At 33.5% G+C, this 14,586-nt stretch overlaps 1 protein-coding gene across 4 annotated transcripts in view; it reads right to left on the bottom strand.

Annotated features, from left to right (window-relative positions):
- Positions 1–393: 393 nt before the first annotated feature.
- Znf654 (zinc finger protein 654) overlaps positions 394–14,586 on the bottom strand; it is a 64,516-nt gene continuing 50,323 nt past the window's right edge. For 2 of the 4 annotated variants that reach the window (XM_048422314.3, XM_048422315.3), the window contains 6 exons: positions 13,447–13,582; positions 10,867–11,069; positions 10,206–10,345; positions 7,580–7,721; positions 4,156–6,457; positions 394–3,333 (listed from right to left, as the gene is read on the bottom strand). In XM_048422314.3, coding sequence (XP_048278271.3) covers positions 3,326–3,333; positions 4,156–6,457; positions 7,580–7,721; positions 10,206–10,345; positions 10,867–11,069; positions 13,447–13,582 — 2,931 coding nt within the window. In that variant the 3' untranslated portion in view covers positions 394–3,325. The remainder of the gene's footprint in view (positions 3,334–4,155; positions 6,458–7,579; positions 7,722–10,205; positions 10,346–10,866; positions 11,070–13,446; positions 13,583–14,586) is intronic. The other 2 variants (XM_085685667.2, XM_085685668.2) reach the window with 2 other exon arrangements.

The raw sequence follows: 14,586 nt of genomic DNA, 5'->3' as shown, positions 1-14,586 counted from the left end.
CTTTAGTTATCCTTTACTAAAGTCTACTGAAGTAACTTCAGTAGCCATCATTTTATGTGTGTCATGTTTGTGTGTGAATATGTGTACGTGCACTGGAGCCCATAGAAGACACAAAAGGGTTTTAAGCCCCTCGAACTGTTGTGGGCTGCCATGTGATGCTATGAACTGACCCAGGTCCCTCTGAACCACCTTTTCAGCTTCCTCTATGAACCGTTACCCCCATCCAGACTTTAAATATAAACAAAACCCTACTTCCATCATTTTCTATGAGGTTTCGAAATTTTTTTCAATAACTTGAATGTGATACATTAACTGAAATATTTCACTTTTAGGAGGCATAAAAATTTCTTTCATATAGGCTGAAAGTGTACTACATAAAACTGAACACTTGCATTATCAACAAGGACAATGTTTTATTGAACAAATCTATGTACAATACAAAAAGTTTCTTGAAATGAGACACTATTGTTGATTTATTGCAGTTCAATGGCTCAGTTTTAATTTTACTTTTATAAAATGCAAAGTAAAATAATTTAATATTCAACAAGGAAGCACAAATTTCCCTTCTTGCTGAATCTGTAATATCTTCCACATACTAACAATCCCAAAATGCATATGCAGCATTTGCTCATTCTGAAAGGTGTTTGACAGTACCAAATAAATTAAAAAATAAACACTATCATCCCTTTTAGGCTTTTCATTCATACAACATTAAACCAAACATGGAATTACAGCTAAAAGTTAAGTGTGATTTGAAAAGAATCACAAGATCAATGATATAAATTATGTATTCATTATATATTGGTGGTTTTAAAAAAATGAATATGGCTAGTGCCCAAAGTACCAGTGTCCTTGTCCATGGAGATTCCCTCCTGTGCATCTTCTCAGTCTAGCAGCAAGGATTCAGGTATGCACTTTTCCTGACCTCACTGACACATAGAAGAATTTTAAAACAAAGATTTGAAACTTGGTCCATGTATCCTCAACACAAAAGTAGAAAAAAAAGAAAGAAGATGGAAAAGAGTGTAAGACAAAAGCTTCCTTTCTAAATCCCAAACCAGATCTGCGGGAAGTTCACACAAAAGCAAAATGTTTTGGAGTAAAATCATAAAATGCACACATTCTTTCAAGAGGTAAAAGTGAGAAGTATATAAAGAGGTAAGAAAAATGTGGTCAAACAGAATGTTACATGACATTTTGATTTGATTAAATATGAACCATTTTTATCTATATGAAAAATTCTTCCAGCAACACAAGAGAAAACCTTCAAATTAAGCTTAAAGTCAAAGTAGCAGGTGGAATTTGTTTAAGACATCTTCACACAAACTTCAAAATTCACGAAAATAACATTTTATGTATTTATATTTATCAGTGGTTACAGTTTGTAAAAAGAAATGGTAAAATGTTAAGTGGAAAATGTACAAAGCAGAAATTATGTTTCCAAAAAAAACTTCATTGTGCAAATGAACCAGTTTCCAAACAATTTTTATTACAAGATATACTTTTAAGATGAACTAAAAGTCAATTATTACATTTTTTTTAGTGTCAGGAAATATGGAAAACAGTTTGAGTTTAATTTAATGGATTTAGAACTTTTGAGTTGTACTTATCTAATTTCTGCATGAAAATTCCACAGCCTAATGTAGGCTAAATAACAAAACTAAAACAAACTTAAATCTGATTGGAATGGACTAACGACCATCATTGCATAGTTGCAAATGCCCATGGTAAATAATAAAATACATAACTTTTTTTAAAAAAAAAATCCTCTGGTATAGCATTCCTGGAAAAAAAAAATTTTAACATCTGGATGCCACCCTAAAAGTAATGTCTCATTTTTATAACCTCATTCAAGTAACCATAATGTCCTAAAATCTATAATATGTGTGATGGGATTGTCTGATTTACATAAAACCATGCTAGAATAACTGGAACACACTCAGTTGTCAGTGATATAAAGTGTGTCTAAAGAATTCACCTGTTTGTATTCTCTTTATCGCACTTCTGAGTAATATAGGAATAGGTAGATAAGTGTAAAATATCTAGAGGATTTTTTAACCTGTAAAACATTTGTTTTAATAACTTAATAAGTTAAAATCTTTCTTAGGAAAATTAATGGTAACCAAAGACAATAATGCATTAATATATCTTATGTGTTCCTGTTGTGCAAATTTTGGTAAATACTTTCTTAAGTACAAAAATTATTTTGCAGGCCAAATTCATCACTGTTGAAGAAAGTACATTAGTATGGCTCACTTTGGAATTAATTAACCTAACTCAATAAAGTAAACTCTTCATCTGATTCTTACCAAACATACTTTTAAGCCAATTATTTTCATAGGATCATACTTAGATAACTCACACTAATGTCTAAAGGACTTTACTATGAATCATCAAGCAATGTCCTAATACTATGTACAGATAGAAATATCCCAGTGTGCTTTTACCATTATTCACATTGAAGAATTTTCAATTCAGTGTTTTTCCTTCAATTGTCTACCATGCGATGGACTTAGATTCTTCTTGCATCCTCCCAAAGAAACTGATACTTTTCTTACTTTTCTACTTAACACTGCTGCATTTTAAATATAACGAACTGAGTTTACAGAAGTGGGATGCTGAATGTTCTTATCAAGAGCTTATTAACCAACCACTGTTTCTGTTTGGATTTTTATTTTTCAATGGTGGCATGCCATTCACTCAACTCTGACCTGTATACTTAGTCATCTGAAAACAAGTTACAATCCTTAGTAGATAGCATGGTGATAAATCAAGCTTCATTTCTATATATCAGCTTCTAAATTATATCACAAACTAAAGAGCAATGAATGGTTCTTTAAAATATGTTTGACCAGAGGGAAGACATAATATGCATGACAAGAAAACAAATCAAATCCCATTTTCAGAATGTTTTACATTGTTTATTGTAAACCAGCTCCCCCTTCACCTTATTATAATGAATCAACTTTTTCCTTTCTTCAGTAAGGCCATAGCTGGTTTTTATTTCTCACTAGTTACCCAAATGTGTTTTCACATAAGCAAAACTGAACATGCTGCCATTAATCACCATAAACTTTTAAAAAGTGTGGTTTCATGGATAACTGGTACTTTGGGAGTTTTATAACCCTTTTGGAGTCTTAGCCGGCACATCTCCACTGCAAGTTCATTCCAGAAAATGTGCTTTGTCTTTTCTTTAGTAATCCGAGACCACTCTAAAATTAAGGCCATCAGGGAAATAGCAAACTGGATGATGCATTTTCTTGTAGTGTTTTTTGTTTGTTTGTTTTACACTACAGCATGATCAAAAGATCTTTCTGAGACATTATCAGGCACCTGTAAAATAAAATATGTGTTAATGCAAGTTTTATGGATTATAGTAGAAAAGCAAGGCTTATATTTCTTGTATCCATGTGTGCATATGTTTTGTGTTGTACATGTATGTGTACGCATGCCAGTGCGTGAGCACATGTGTACATACATGTGGAGATCGGAGGCTGATGTTGGGTTATCTTTCTTGATCATTTTCTACCTTATTTAAGCAGGTTCTCTCACTGGAATCCAAAGCTCACAGTTCTGCTAGTCTAGCTAGCCAGCTTGCTTGGTGATCTTATCTGAGCCTCCTACATGTTAGAATTAGAGGCAAGGCACTAGGCCAGCCCAGCATGAGTGCTAGCAATCTGAAGTCTAGTCCTCAGCACTGCACACGAAATATTTTATTTGCTGAGCCATCTCACCAGGCTCTTCTATTTTTGACACCAATTTAATTTCACTTGCTTCCTATTCTACCATGCTGATGAAATTTACTGTCTCTATTATATGAAACTTAGAATGAAGAAAAGCCACTGGTAATAGAAAGAGTACAGAACAGTAAGAAAAGCAGGAGAAAAGAGTGAAAAATCTTGAGTCCCAGCTTCCAAGGTTCACAAGCCTATGCAAACTACTTGTGAGGTTGTTGCTTAATCTAAAACAAGGATATTAATTTCATAAAATCATACTGGTTGTGGATTGAAAGGAAATATGTGAAATAGTGCTTTATCATCTGAAATACATAAATGTTAGATGTTAATGGTCCTAGCAGTACAAAGATACATTATGGCTACATTAATCGTGTCTTTTTATCTCTATAGATATAGTTACTGAAAAGAGAAGACTTACTTTCATCATCTGAATCAAATCCAAAGAGTGTCTGACATTTCTTTTGTGCAAGGTGAGCCTCAAGTGCTTCTGCATTACAGTAGGTGGTCAGGCATTTGCCACATCGTAATCTTTCCACTGGTTTTTTACATATGTTATCTTGATCAGAACAGGCATCTACTCGATCAGTCAGAAATTTTCTGCGTTTTGGCATACTAAGGTATCGTTCATCAAGGTAACTGGGAGGCAAAGGTCTAACATATGGCTTTGTTAAAATTAAGCCATATGAAGTATGTTCACTTGTAAGATTTGGTTTAGATGGTGCCTGAGATACTGACAGGGCACTGTGTTCTTGTGACACAACATTGGTTAAAACAGAACCATTTTCTGTCCTGTTTCTGTTTATATCTGATTTCAGAGAAGGGTCTGACGCAACTAACAGTGTTTGCTCTATTTCACCATGTCCATTGACTAAATCACTGCTACTATGACTATTTTCAGGATTTGGCTCTATGGCAGGCATCTTTTGGTCTATCAAGCTTATATTTGAAACAGTATCATCAGAATGTTCATTTCCATTCTGAAATAAACTGTCCGTTTTCTTTTCCATAGTGTCTATATATGTCTTTGGTTCTGTAGAATCTTTCCTTGATTTACTAGTAGAAACTGGCTGATAAACCGTTTGGTTCTCATCACTAGAAGGGTCTATTTCCTGATGATTAAGAACTGCTTCACTCAGTTGTGCAGATGATTCTGGTGTTTTGCTTAAGTAATGCTGGGCTTCGTGTTCATATAACAGAGGAAGATCTTCAAAAAGCTCATGGCATTCTGGAAAACTACACTGAGCTTGAAATATCTGGTGACTTTTTGTATGCTGGGCAAGCTGGAATGGCAGCTTAAATGACTCATTGCAATTAAAATGCAAACAAAAGTACACATTTGGATAGCTGTGTCTATTAAGGTGATCTATAAAATGTTGAGAATCTTCAAACTGCCGTTGGCAAAATTTGCATTTTCCTTTGCTCCACTTCATTACTGTTTGCCGCACATTTAAATCAGTTGGATGTACAGTCCTCGCATGCATATTTAGAAATCCAATTCTTTTAAATATCCTTACACAGCCAAGAGCAGGGCACTTGAAATTACCTTCTTGGTCTGTAGCATATACATCTTTTGGATGGCAAACAGTTCCATTGATTTTATGAAGTACTGATGTTTCTTGATTTAGGTCATAATCATCTTCACAATCAGCTTCATTCTCTTCCTCTTCATAGTCATCATCACACTGAGGTAAAAACTCTGAGATATTATTGAAAGAAGTGTCTGGTTTGCCATTTTCAATAGCATTCTCTGCTATACCAATGGGAATTTTAATAAATTCAGCCATGTGTTCACGGGTGACCTCTTTGTTTCCATCAGTGGAAGCAGTCAATGTCTCTATTTCCAAACCCTTAGTATTTGAATTCCCATTTTCAAAAGAAATGGAAGTTTTAGAACAATTTATTTCTTCCAGAGTGATGGCTTCTGGATCATCCTGTTGTGCTGTAGCAATCTGCTGCCTCTGGATCTTCTTAACATGGTTCTTTAAATGCTTCTGCATAAGTCCTCTGTTCCTAAATTTCCTACCACAGATCACACATGAAAAACTGCCTTTTTTCTGATGAGCCTGAGCATGTCTTACAATGTGGCCACCAAGGAATTCCTTGTTACATAACATGCACCGATGCCTTGGGACACTGTGATCCGCTTTGGAAGTATTAAGAGCACTGAGGTTTCTCTTTGCATTAACATGACCTTTAGACGGCACTCCAGACACATCATCAAGATCAGTCTCTCCAGTGCTCTGATCGGTGAGTGTGTCAAGCCCTTCATCCACACTCTGCTGTCCCACTGTCTTTTTTAGACTACCTGCAGAATTTTCCAGTGTATTTTCATTCAGAAGTCTCACTGCTGATTTATCACGCAGTAATGCCACACAGTTTTTCTTAATCATTACAAAGTTCCAAAACTCAGGATCAAAAAATAATCCTTTTTTCAAAATTGGAAGTAATTCAAAACGAACACGATTTTGAACAGTACTTGTACCTTCACTGTACTCCTCATCAGGACGTCTGTAAAGCTCCTCAACAGTGTGGTAGGCCTCTAAGGAACGCTCAAGAAAAAATACTGACAGAGCACAAACCCTGACGATTTCTAGATCATTTGGCAAAAAATGTGCAATGGTCTTATAAATAAGACATTTAGTTTCAGGATCATCATGAAGATCAAGCTGAAGGGCACAACCACATATTTCAACACAAATTTGTAAGCCTTCTTCTTCAACCTAAAAAAACAAAAATAATTCCACTAAATATGACTTTAAAAAATCATTATTCTAACTGCTTTCATGTTTAAATACAACTCCAAAAGGAAAACTTTATGAAACAATGTTCCAAAGTATGGGAAAGATTTCTAGTGTACATCTCTTCAATAATTATGTTTTTTACCCTTATATAGCACATAACTTTTATTAAATGGTAATAACCTGATAGGGTTTTATATTTAATTTTCAAGAGTGACAAGACCAATAACCACAATATAAAATACTTACAAACTTTGTTTAGACTTTCTTTCAATTCTGGGCTCACTTGGAGGATCATTCTCATTCTCTGACAGAAAGGTCAATGCATACTATTTCAAATAGATGCCGAGAAGTAATTAAATTATTTTTTAATACCTGTGCAAATTTTGTCTACTAAATAGTACTTATAATATTGGTATTATATTATTGTTATTATTATACAGACTAGGCATTTTCTTCATATTTTGCAAATATGAAAGGGGCATCATACAAATCTAATAAAGTAGAATAATAAGCCTACTAGAAATTGTATGAAAATAAGTCAACCTTTACGTCTGTTAATGATAATTATATTAGCTTTAACTACAGAATATTTTATTGATCTACTGCAGTCAACTTTATTCCTGTAATGGCTAAAATAATCAATACTTATTTGAATAGGACAAGAAATCACAATGTATTTATGTTATAAGGTATCTGTGTATGTTGCATGTCATACTGCCTACATATGGTTATGGATTAAAGGAAAGAGTAACCATTTGTAAATCCTCTTAGTTTCTTATATTCTTGTAATCCCACTTAACTACATATAGTTTTACCATCAACTAAGATTTTTCTGAGACAGTGATAATGGATATTATCAGATTATTTGTAAATTAATGTTCAAAAAAGAACTTATTATGGTAAAAATGATAATTTTGCTTAAGTCATAAGAAAAGCATTTCACATGGAAGCAATTGTTCTCAAATTAAGTAACAATAAACTGGCTTTCCCCTTTTATTTCATGTACCATGCTGAATGTTTGAAGCTGGATAGAAAAGATTGTGGCATACAGAGAATGCAGCCTTAAAATCTAAAAACTAAAAGGATAAATATCATATGTACCTCATCTTTAATGATTTTCATGAAAGGAAATATGACTCTCACATTAGTTGCTGTTCTTAAAAGTTGGTAACATTGATCTACAAACACTTGTTTTGAAGGATTAGATTTAAGCTGTAGTTTACTCCATATGAAAATCAACTCCCTGTAAATGAGAAAAAGACATACATCAAAAAATAGTTTATTCAAGGACAGACATTAGTTCCTTTCCCCGATTCTAGACTGTCCTAGTTAGAATATATGTAAAGTAGTTATAAAAGTGTATGCTATATGTCCTACCTTTGAGATTAACAGAAGTTAAAAGAGAAAAATAAAAAATTATAATTTTGAATTGATAGTAATGATTTCCAACAGTATGCTGGCATGCCTAAGTAATATATAGTATTGAGTCAATGCAGTTCTAATTTTAATGTACTAATACTGATGTTATAACTTTAAAATACACACTTTTACCTTTAGTATGCTACTGTCAGAACACCACCCAAGAATGGAGTCTTGTGACCTCAGTTTCTTTAAAAACATGGAATTGTTCTGGGAATGTCTTTTTTTTGTCCCTCCCATGTGTAGTGAATAGGAATGAGTTTACTTCAGATCTACTGTTATTTGCTTATATGCTTCTATGGAAAAACATGTTTTTGACACGTGTGACTTGCCCCTGTGATTGTAATCTTATTCATTTGATGCTTCTTAACCCTCAGATCATACAATGTCGGATGTTTTGAATAAAATTGGGTATTGCTTGAAGCTTTAGTCCAACTCATTTAATGGCTTCATTCTCCCAGGTTCCATTGCCAACTAGAGCAATAATTCTGTTAAAATACTAAAAGTAATTTTAAAATTTAAGCATATTATAGTACAAAATTGTATCTTTTACATCATCTTTAGATTATGTACTTTTCTGCAATATTTTTGAACAGACAAAGTATAGAGCACTTAAATCATTTCACAGAAATGATTTTCTAATACATAGCCAAGGATGAACAAAAGACAGATAGGCAGGAGAATTTGAAGTAAAGGCAATGCATAAGGATTTAGCTCATATTAGCATTCTTTAAAATGCCCTAATAGTTATACAAAGCACTGTAATTTGAAACTACTAAACTAGTTGGTGGAGAATTTTCCTGTTTTCAAATGTTATTTACTGTGTAAGTCTTGTGAGCCCAGATCATGCAAGCAGACTTGGACTCACTGGGCACAGCGCTCCTTTTTATATAAGAGGGTGTTATCCTGTAAGACCACATAAAAGTAATTCTAGTAGAAAAATGTAACAAATCTGGTATCAAAAAGTTCTTTGGTCAAGACAGAATAACAAACATTTTTCAGTTAAAAATTCATTACTTCATTATTCTGTATTATGAATTTTTAAAAATGACTACTACTGCTCTAGGAAGGAAGTAACATTGTGTTTGCTACTCAGAGACTTTGGTTTCAAATCTCCTGAAGCACCGACTTCTGAGATGCTGGATGGGCTTGTTTATGAATCATATTTCCCAGCTACTAATGCATGTAAATCTCCTCAGTAACAATGTATGATGAAGATAATAACTGATGTTTAAAAAAATAAAAATATCCAATGTACACTTACCTTTATTATTTAAAGATATCCCTAGTGAACTGCCTGGTATGTATTGAAGTTTCATAAGTTACTAGCTTCCTACATACATTCAATATAACCTTCAAGATACCAAGAAATAACATTTGTTCAATAAATTTTTATTAGCTGATAATCTGGGGTATTTTATTTTCTTTTTATTCTGTTACTACTGTTTCTCAGATGCCAAGCAACTAACTATAATTAAGCTATTGCCTCATCCAGATAATCTGGCAACTATTATATTCCTAAATGCTGAAACTTCTTGAGGAATTTAGTAAGATAAAGTATATACATGAAGTGAGATTAAAGATGATGGTAAACATTTTTTAAAAAGTGTTTTAATAAAATGGAGATGGATAAAGAAAGCACGCAGATTAGTTTGAATTATATTTAAGAGTATATATGGCTTAACTCTGCAACAGATTTTTAAGACAAAATGATAGCTAGAAACCATAAGATAAATAATCCATTTAGTATTTTACAAAAGAACATATTACAAATATATACAGTTATTTCCCAACTTATTCCAAAATAATATGAGATTTTTAAATGGACATTCATTGAACACAAAAGATTTGTTTTGTTTTTTAATTCTTAGGTGATAAAAGTTTAATTGCCCTTTTGTCTTTATTAAATAAGGAGACGGGTGGTCAGACTTGGTAAACAAAATATCTGCCCTGCCCTCCCACTCCGAACAGGCCTAGAGAGATGGTTTGGTAGTTAAGAGCTTGTACTGCTGTTGTAGAAGACTCTAATTTAGTTCCTAGCACCCATGGTTGATGGCTCACAAACACTAGTCAACTCCAGCTCCAGAGGATATGATGCCATCTTCTGGTCTCCACGGGCATCTGCACTCACATGTACATGCCCATATACATACACACACAGTTAAAATATAATAAAACTAAACCTTTTTTATTTTAAATAGTTAAATACTTTCACACAACCGTAAGGAAAATATAAAGTGCAACCTCCACTAATCAATCCTTCTGTTTATCACTTCCTCATTTCATCTTCTGCATCAGAAACACTTACCATATGTAGTACATGTCCCCATTCTGGAGCTGTGGAATAAGAAAGGATTCACAGAGTTGCAAGGCTAGCAAAGTCTTTCCTTCCTTTTCAGTGTTACAGATGATATCAATCCCACTCTTGCAGTCAGTTTTCAATAAATGCTATAAGAAGAAAGTAAGACTCAGTTCCGGACATTAACAATGTATAAAAATCTAGTTGCAGTTATTGTTCAAATACTTGCAAGTACTGGTAGATTTCTAGTTTCTTTTAGAATTATATACTATAGAAATTTCATGGTCTCACATTTTAGAGTATAGCACATGTGTTTCACGAGTACTTGTAATGGGTAAGATTCAGATTAGGAAATAATTCCTTCTTTTATTGTGAAAAGCAAAATAAACATAAGCATTTAGTTTCTTAGCACTTTAAAGGAAAAAAACCATGTTTCTTAGTTTCTATCTGTATCATACCAAAAATTTAGTAAGTATAATGTACTAATTCAATCATTTGTTATTATCAGATTCTGACTAATTCACATGAGCTTGAAGAATGGTCACCAGAGAACACATTTAGATAATGTGATCTCTAAATCTTTGGTATTACTGCACATGAAATGCAATAACAATGGCTTTTGTTTTAATTTTAGTAAGATTAATAAAATGTAATATGGAAAAAAAAATACCTCCCGGAACAGCTGATCTTCTACAGGTGACATAAACAGACAGGTGAAGAGTGCTTGATGGAAGTACAAGTCTTTACCAATGTCTGGGTGATTTATACAGGATTTAATCAGAGCCATGGCTTCAGGGATGCGCTCACAGGCAATTAGGTATCTGGCACGCAGCTCAAAGAACAGTGGATTTTCAGAACTTAAGTATTTGTTCACTATATTAAAAAAGGAAACAATATTACTCTCAGAAAGTATTCAGACTGCCTTGTTTAAAACTTTACAACTAAAACATCCTATCTAAATTAACTGTTTAAGTAACATGTTCCATAGTAAAACTTTTATTTTTGAATAGTCACTTAACATAGCTGATCAAATGAGAATAAAGCATCAAAACAGTACTCAAGAAATAGTAGTTGATTTCTTCTTAGTCTAAAAAAGGGAGTAAAAACAGAATTAAAACTGTATAAAAGGGGAAAATCAAATGTTCTTCTTTAGACAGTTCATCAATACATTATAATGTTTAAGTGTAAAATGCTCCACTGGCCTAAGATTACACAGTTTATTCTTGTATTCCCATATTCTCATTATAAATAAAGACTGAATGCTAAATTAGTACATTAAAACCACATTAAATCAGGTTAACTGTAGAGAAATGTAAGCTAAGTTTATGAAAAATCTAATTCATGAATAATTAAATATTAAATAAAATTAATGCAAAGCTGTACCAAAGAGGTCTATTAATGTGTTCATGTATCCCCAAGGATAACTACTAACTTATGCTTACTTTCATTTTATAAATACAAACACACTTAACTGTGTAAGTTATTCAAGCCTACCAACAACCTTAGGACAAGTACTGTGCTATTCATTTTAGAGATTAAATGACTTTTCCAATGACAAAGAAATTGTAAGTGGCAGAGACTTAAGTGGAACCATATTTTATGATTTTTAAATCTAAACATTTCACAATTATTTAAGTTTCATTAAAAACTACTAAAGTGTTTATGGACTATATTTCATTTTGACTTAAACATTTTACTTATACTTCAGTTTTAAATGTATAAGTAAATGCTGACTTGGAATTAATGCAAAAATAAATTAGTGTCTGAACTTCACCACAAGGATTACAACCGAAAGAGGAGTCATCTATATCAATGAGGCGGTAGTGAACCTTTGCCCAAAATGAGGAATGCTAGTTAGTCATAAAAGGAATGTTCATTATTTTAATGTGATTCCCACCTGAAGACCCGCAAGCCTTCACACCAGCTAACCACAGGTCTAGCGCTTCCTCAAAGAAGCCTTAAAGCTCCCTTAAAAGCCTAATAAACTTTCTTCTCTCCTGCACTCTTCAAAAAATTATATAAAAAATAAAAAAAATACTGTTTTGTGTGTATTGTACTCAGGTTAAGAAGCTAGTTAACGGGGATTATACTCAGATTAACAAGCATGTGATAGCAAGTTCCTTTCCCTTCTGAGCCATCAAGCTAGCTCCTGCTTTCTCCATTTGTGGTTTCTTGTTGCTATCCTCTATTTCTCTGGCCACAGTTTTCTCATTATGCCCCTTATCCTTTTCTATATTTTACTTTTTATATCTTTCCTCAGTAAGCAAGCCTTTCTCCCCAGTTCCAACTGTCTCCCTCTGATTTTCTCTAAGTGCTTGCCAAGATCCAAACATCAAGCAGCAGCTTCCCTTGTTCCCCATGGGTTCTTCACACTTAGCATTAAGCCCAGCATTATTGTCCCTTCGCCACACACTCCACCTCATAATCTGGTACAAATATCCCAACATGTTCAACACATGCTGGTGTAAACTATTCCCAAGTTGGAGAGCTTGTCTGTTCTCTTGGGCTTTCTTATAACTGTACTTCATAAACTTCATGATTTCAAAATATTTTCTACATTTTTGTCCTTATGCATTATGGTTTACTCATACATCTTAAATTTTGGTGATCCAATGTATCTTAGAACTCACATTTTAATATTATGGAAACTAAAAAATTAACAAGTAGGAGTAGAGAAGTGAACCTCTTGCTTCAGTAAGAAACTTTGGCTCACAAGAGCACACTGTGGATCTGTATGACAGGAACTGATGGCTAAGAAGGATGTAAGTAATGAGAGAATAAGACAAAATTTTATTAGTTTAAGAAATACTATCTTATTTGAAATTTAATTGATTGGTTCATTCATCATGTGATCATTCAACCAATATGTGTCAGTATTAAGTAATTGCTGTGCACTGGGTACTTGACTAACTATAGAATAAGATACAAGAATGTGTTACCACAGTAACAGGGATAATAAATTTAAAGTTCCAAGCTTTACAAGAGAACTCCTATGCAATGAATATTCGGTATGCTATTTTTATGAAAGAAAGTTTAGGCTTTGGGCTTTAAGCAACAACAACAAAAAGCATTCCTACTTAAACGGATTTTTAAAATGTAACTGAAAAAAAAAAACACCCTGTATTACCCAGTAAATATGTCAACAGTCTTAGTACCATTACTAGAAAGAAATGTAACAAAGCTGGTGTCAAGAAGCACTTTAGGCCAAGTTAGAAAAGAAATGGTTTTGGTTTTGACTCTCCTCAAGTACCTATCTCCTGAGATGCCGGTTGGCCTTTAAGAATAGCTTGCAACACTGGATCCTCCCATGGGCCACCATCTCTAATGATTCGAGTCACCAGTTCCAGATTCACATTTCCATATCTGCGGAGGTGATTCTGGCATTCCTACGAGAGAAAAGTCATTTTGGCTTTGTGAATTTAAAGGGGTTAAAAAACTACTTGAATATCATTGTCCATAAAATGGCTGATGGACACATGACAGCTACTAAATTATAAGAGAAAATGGTACCATTGCAATTAGTAACAAATAGGCTTAATGCCAAAGGTTACACAGATAAACATAATCAGACCTAGAAAACTCCCATTAAAAGAGGGATAAAATGTAATAAAGGGGGAAAACTTACAGGTGAATCACTTGTAGTGAAAGAGCCAGGTTGCAAAAAGCTGAAAATTAAATGCTGTTACACTTCCATATGGATTCAGAAAGTTCCTGCTGACAAAGGCAGGCAAGAGCCTAAGGGGAGGTGGTGCTAAGTACTTAAACTCTATGCAAAAGAAACACAGGGCCCTTGCTGTGACCTGAACTAATGCCAAATCTTCCATTTCCCTTTGTTTGGAAATTAGATTTGTGATTAGCAGATGAATAAACAACAGGCTGAGGAAAGAAATCAAACCTGTAATAGAAGCAGTTTACATCAGGTTTTAGATAAAGGTAAGTTAATATAATGTGTAGTATTAAGTACTCTCTATCTTCTATATTTTTTTTAAAAGGGGTGAACAAGTGTCTCCTTAGGATGTATACATTCTTTTATTTATTTATTTTTAATTGATGTGCATTGGTGTTTTGCTGTGGTGTCAAGTCCCCTGGAACTGAAATTCCAGACAGTTGTGAGCTGAGAATTGAACTCGGGTCCTCTGGAAGAGCAGTCAATGCTCTTAACCACTGAGCCAACTCTCCAGCCCCTATCTTCTATATTTTTTAGATATGCACAATGCTTTTAAATATCTATCAACATATTGTGAAATCTGTAAAGGAGATTAACTTGGTTTACTTAATCTTACTGAATTTGATGCACTGTCTTTAAATATAGATCCTTTTTCTTTACTTGTACTGTTCTTTATGAATATTAAAAGTTGTTCAGGAAACTTAGAATTTTGAAAAATGGACT

This window comes from Myodes glareolus, chromosome 2, assembly GCF_982192425.1.
Source record: "Myodes glareolus chromosome 2, mMyoGla1.1, whole genome shotgun sequence".
Taxonomy (NCBI): domain Eukaryota; kingdom Metazoa; phylum Chordata; class Mammalia; order Rodentia; family Cricetidae; genus Myodes; species Myodes glareolus.
This window is presented reverse-complemented; position numbering and strand designations above follow the sequence as displayed.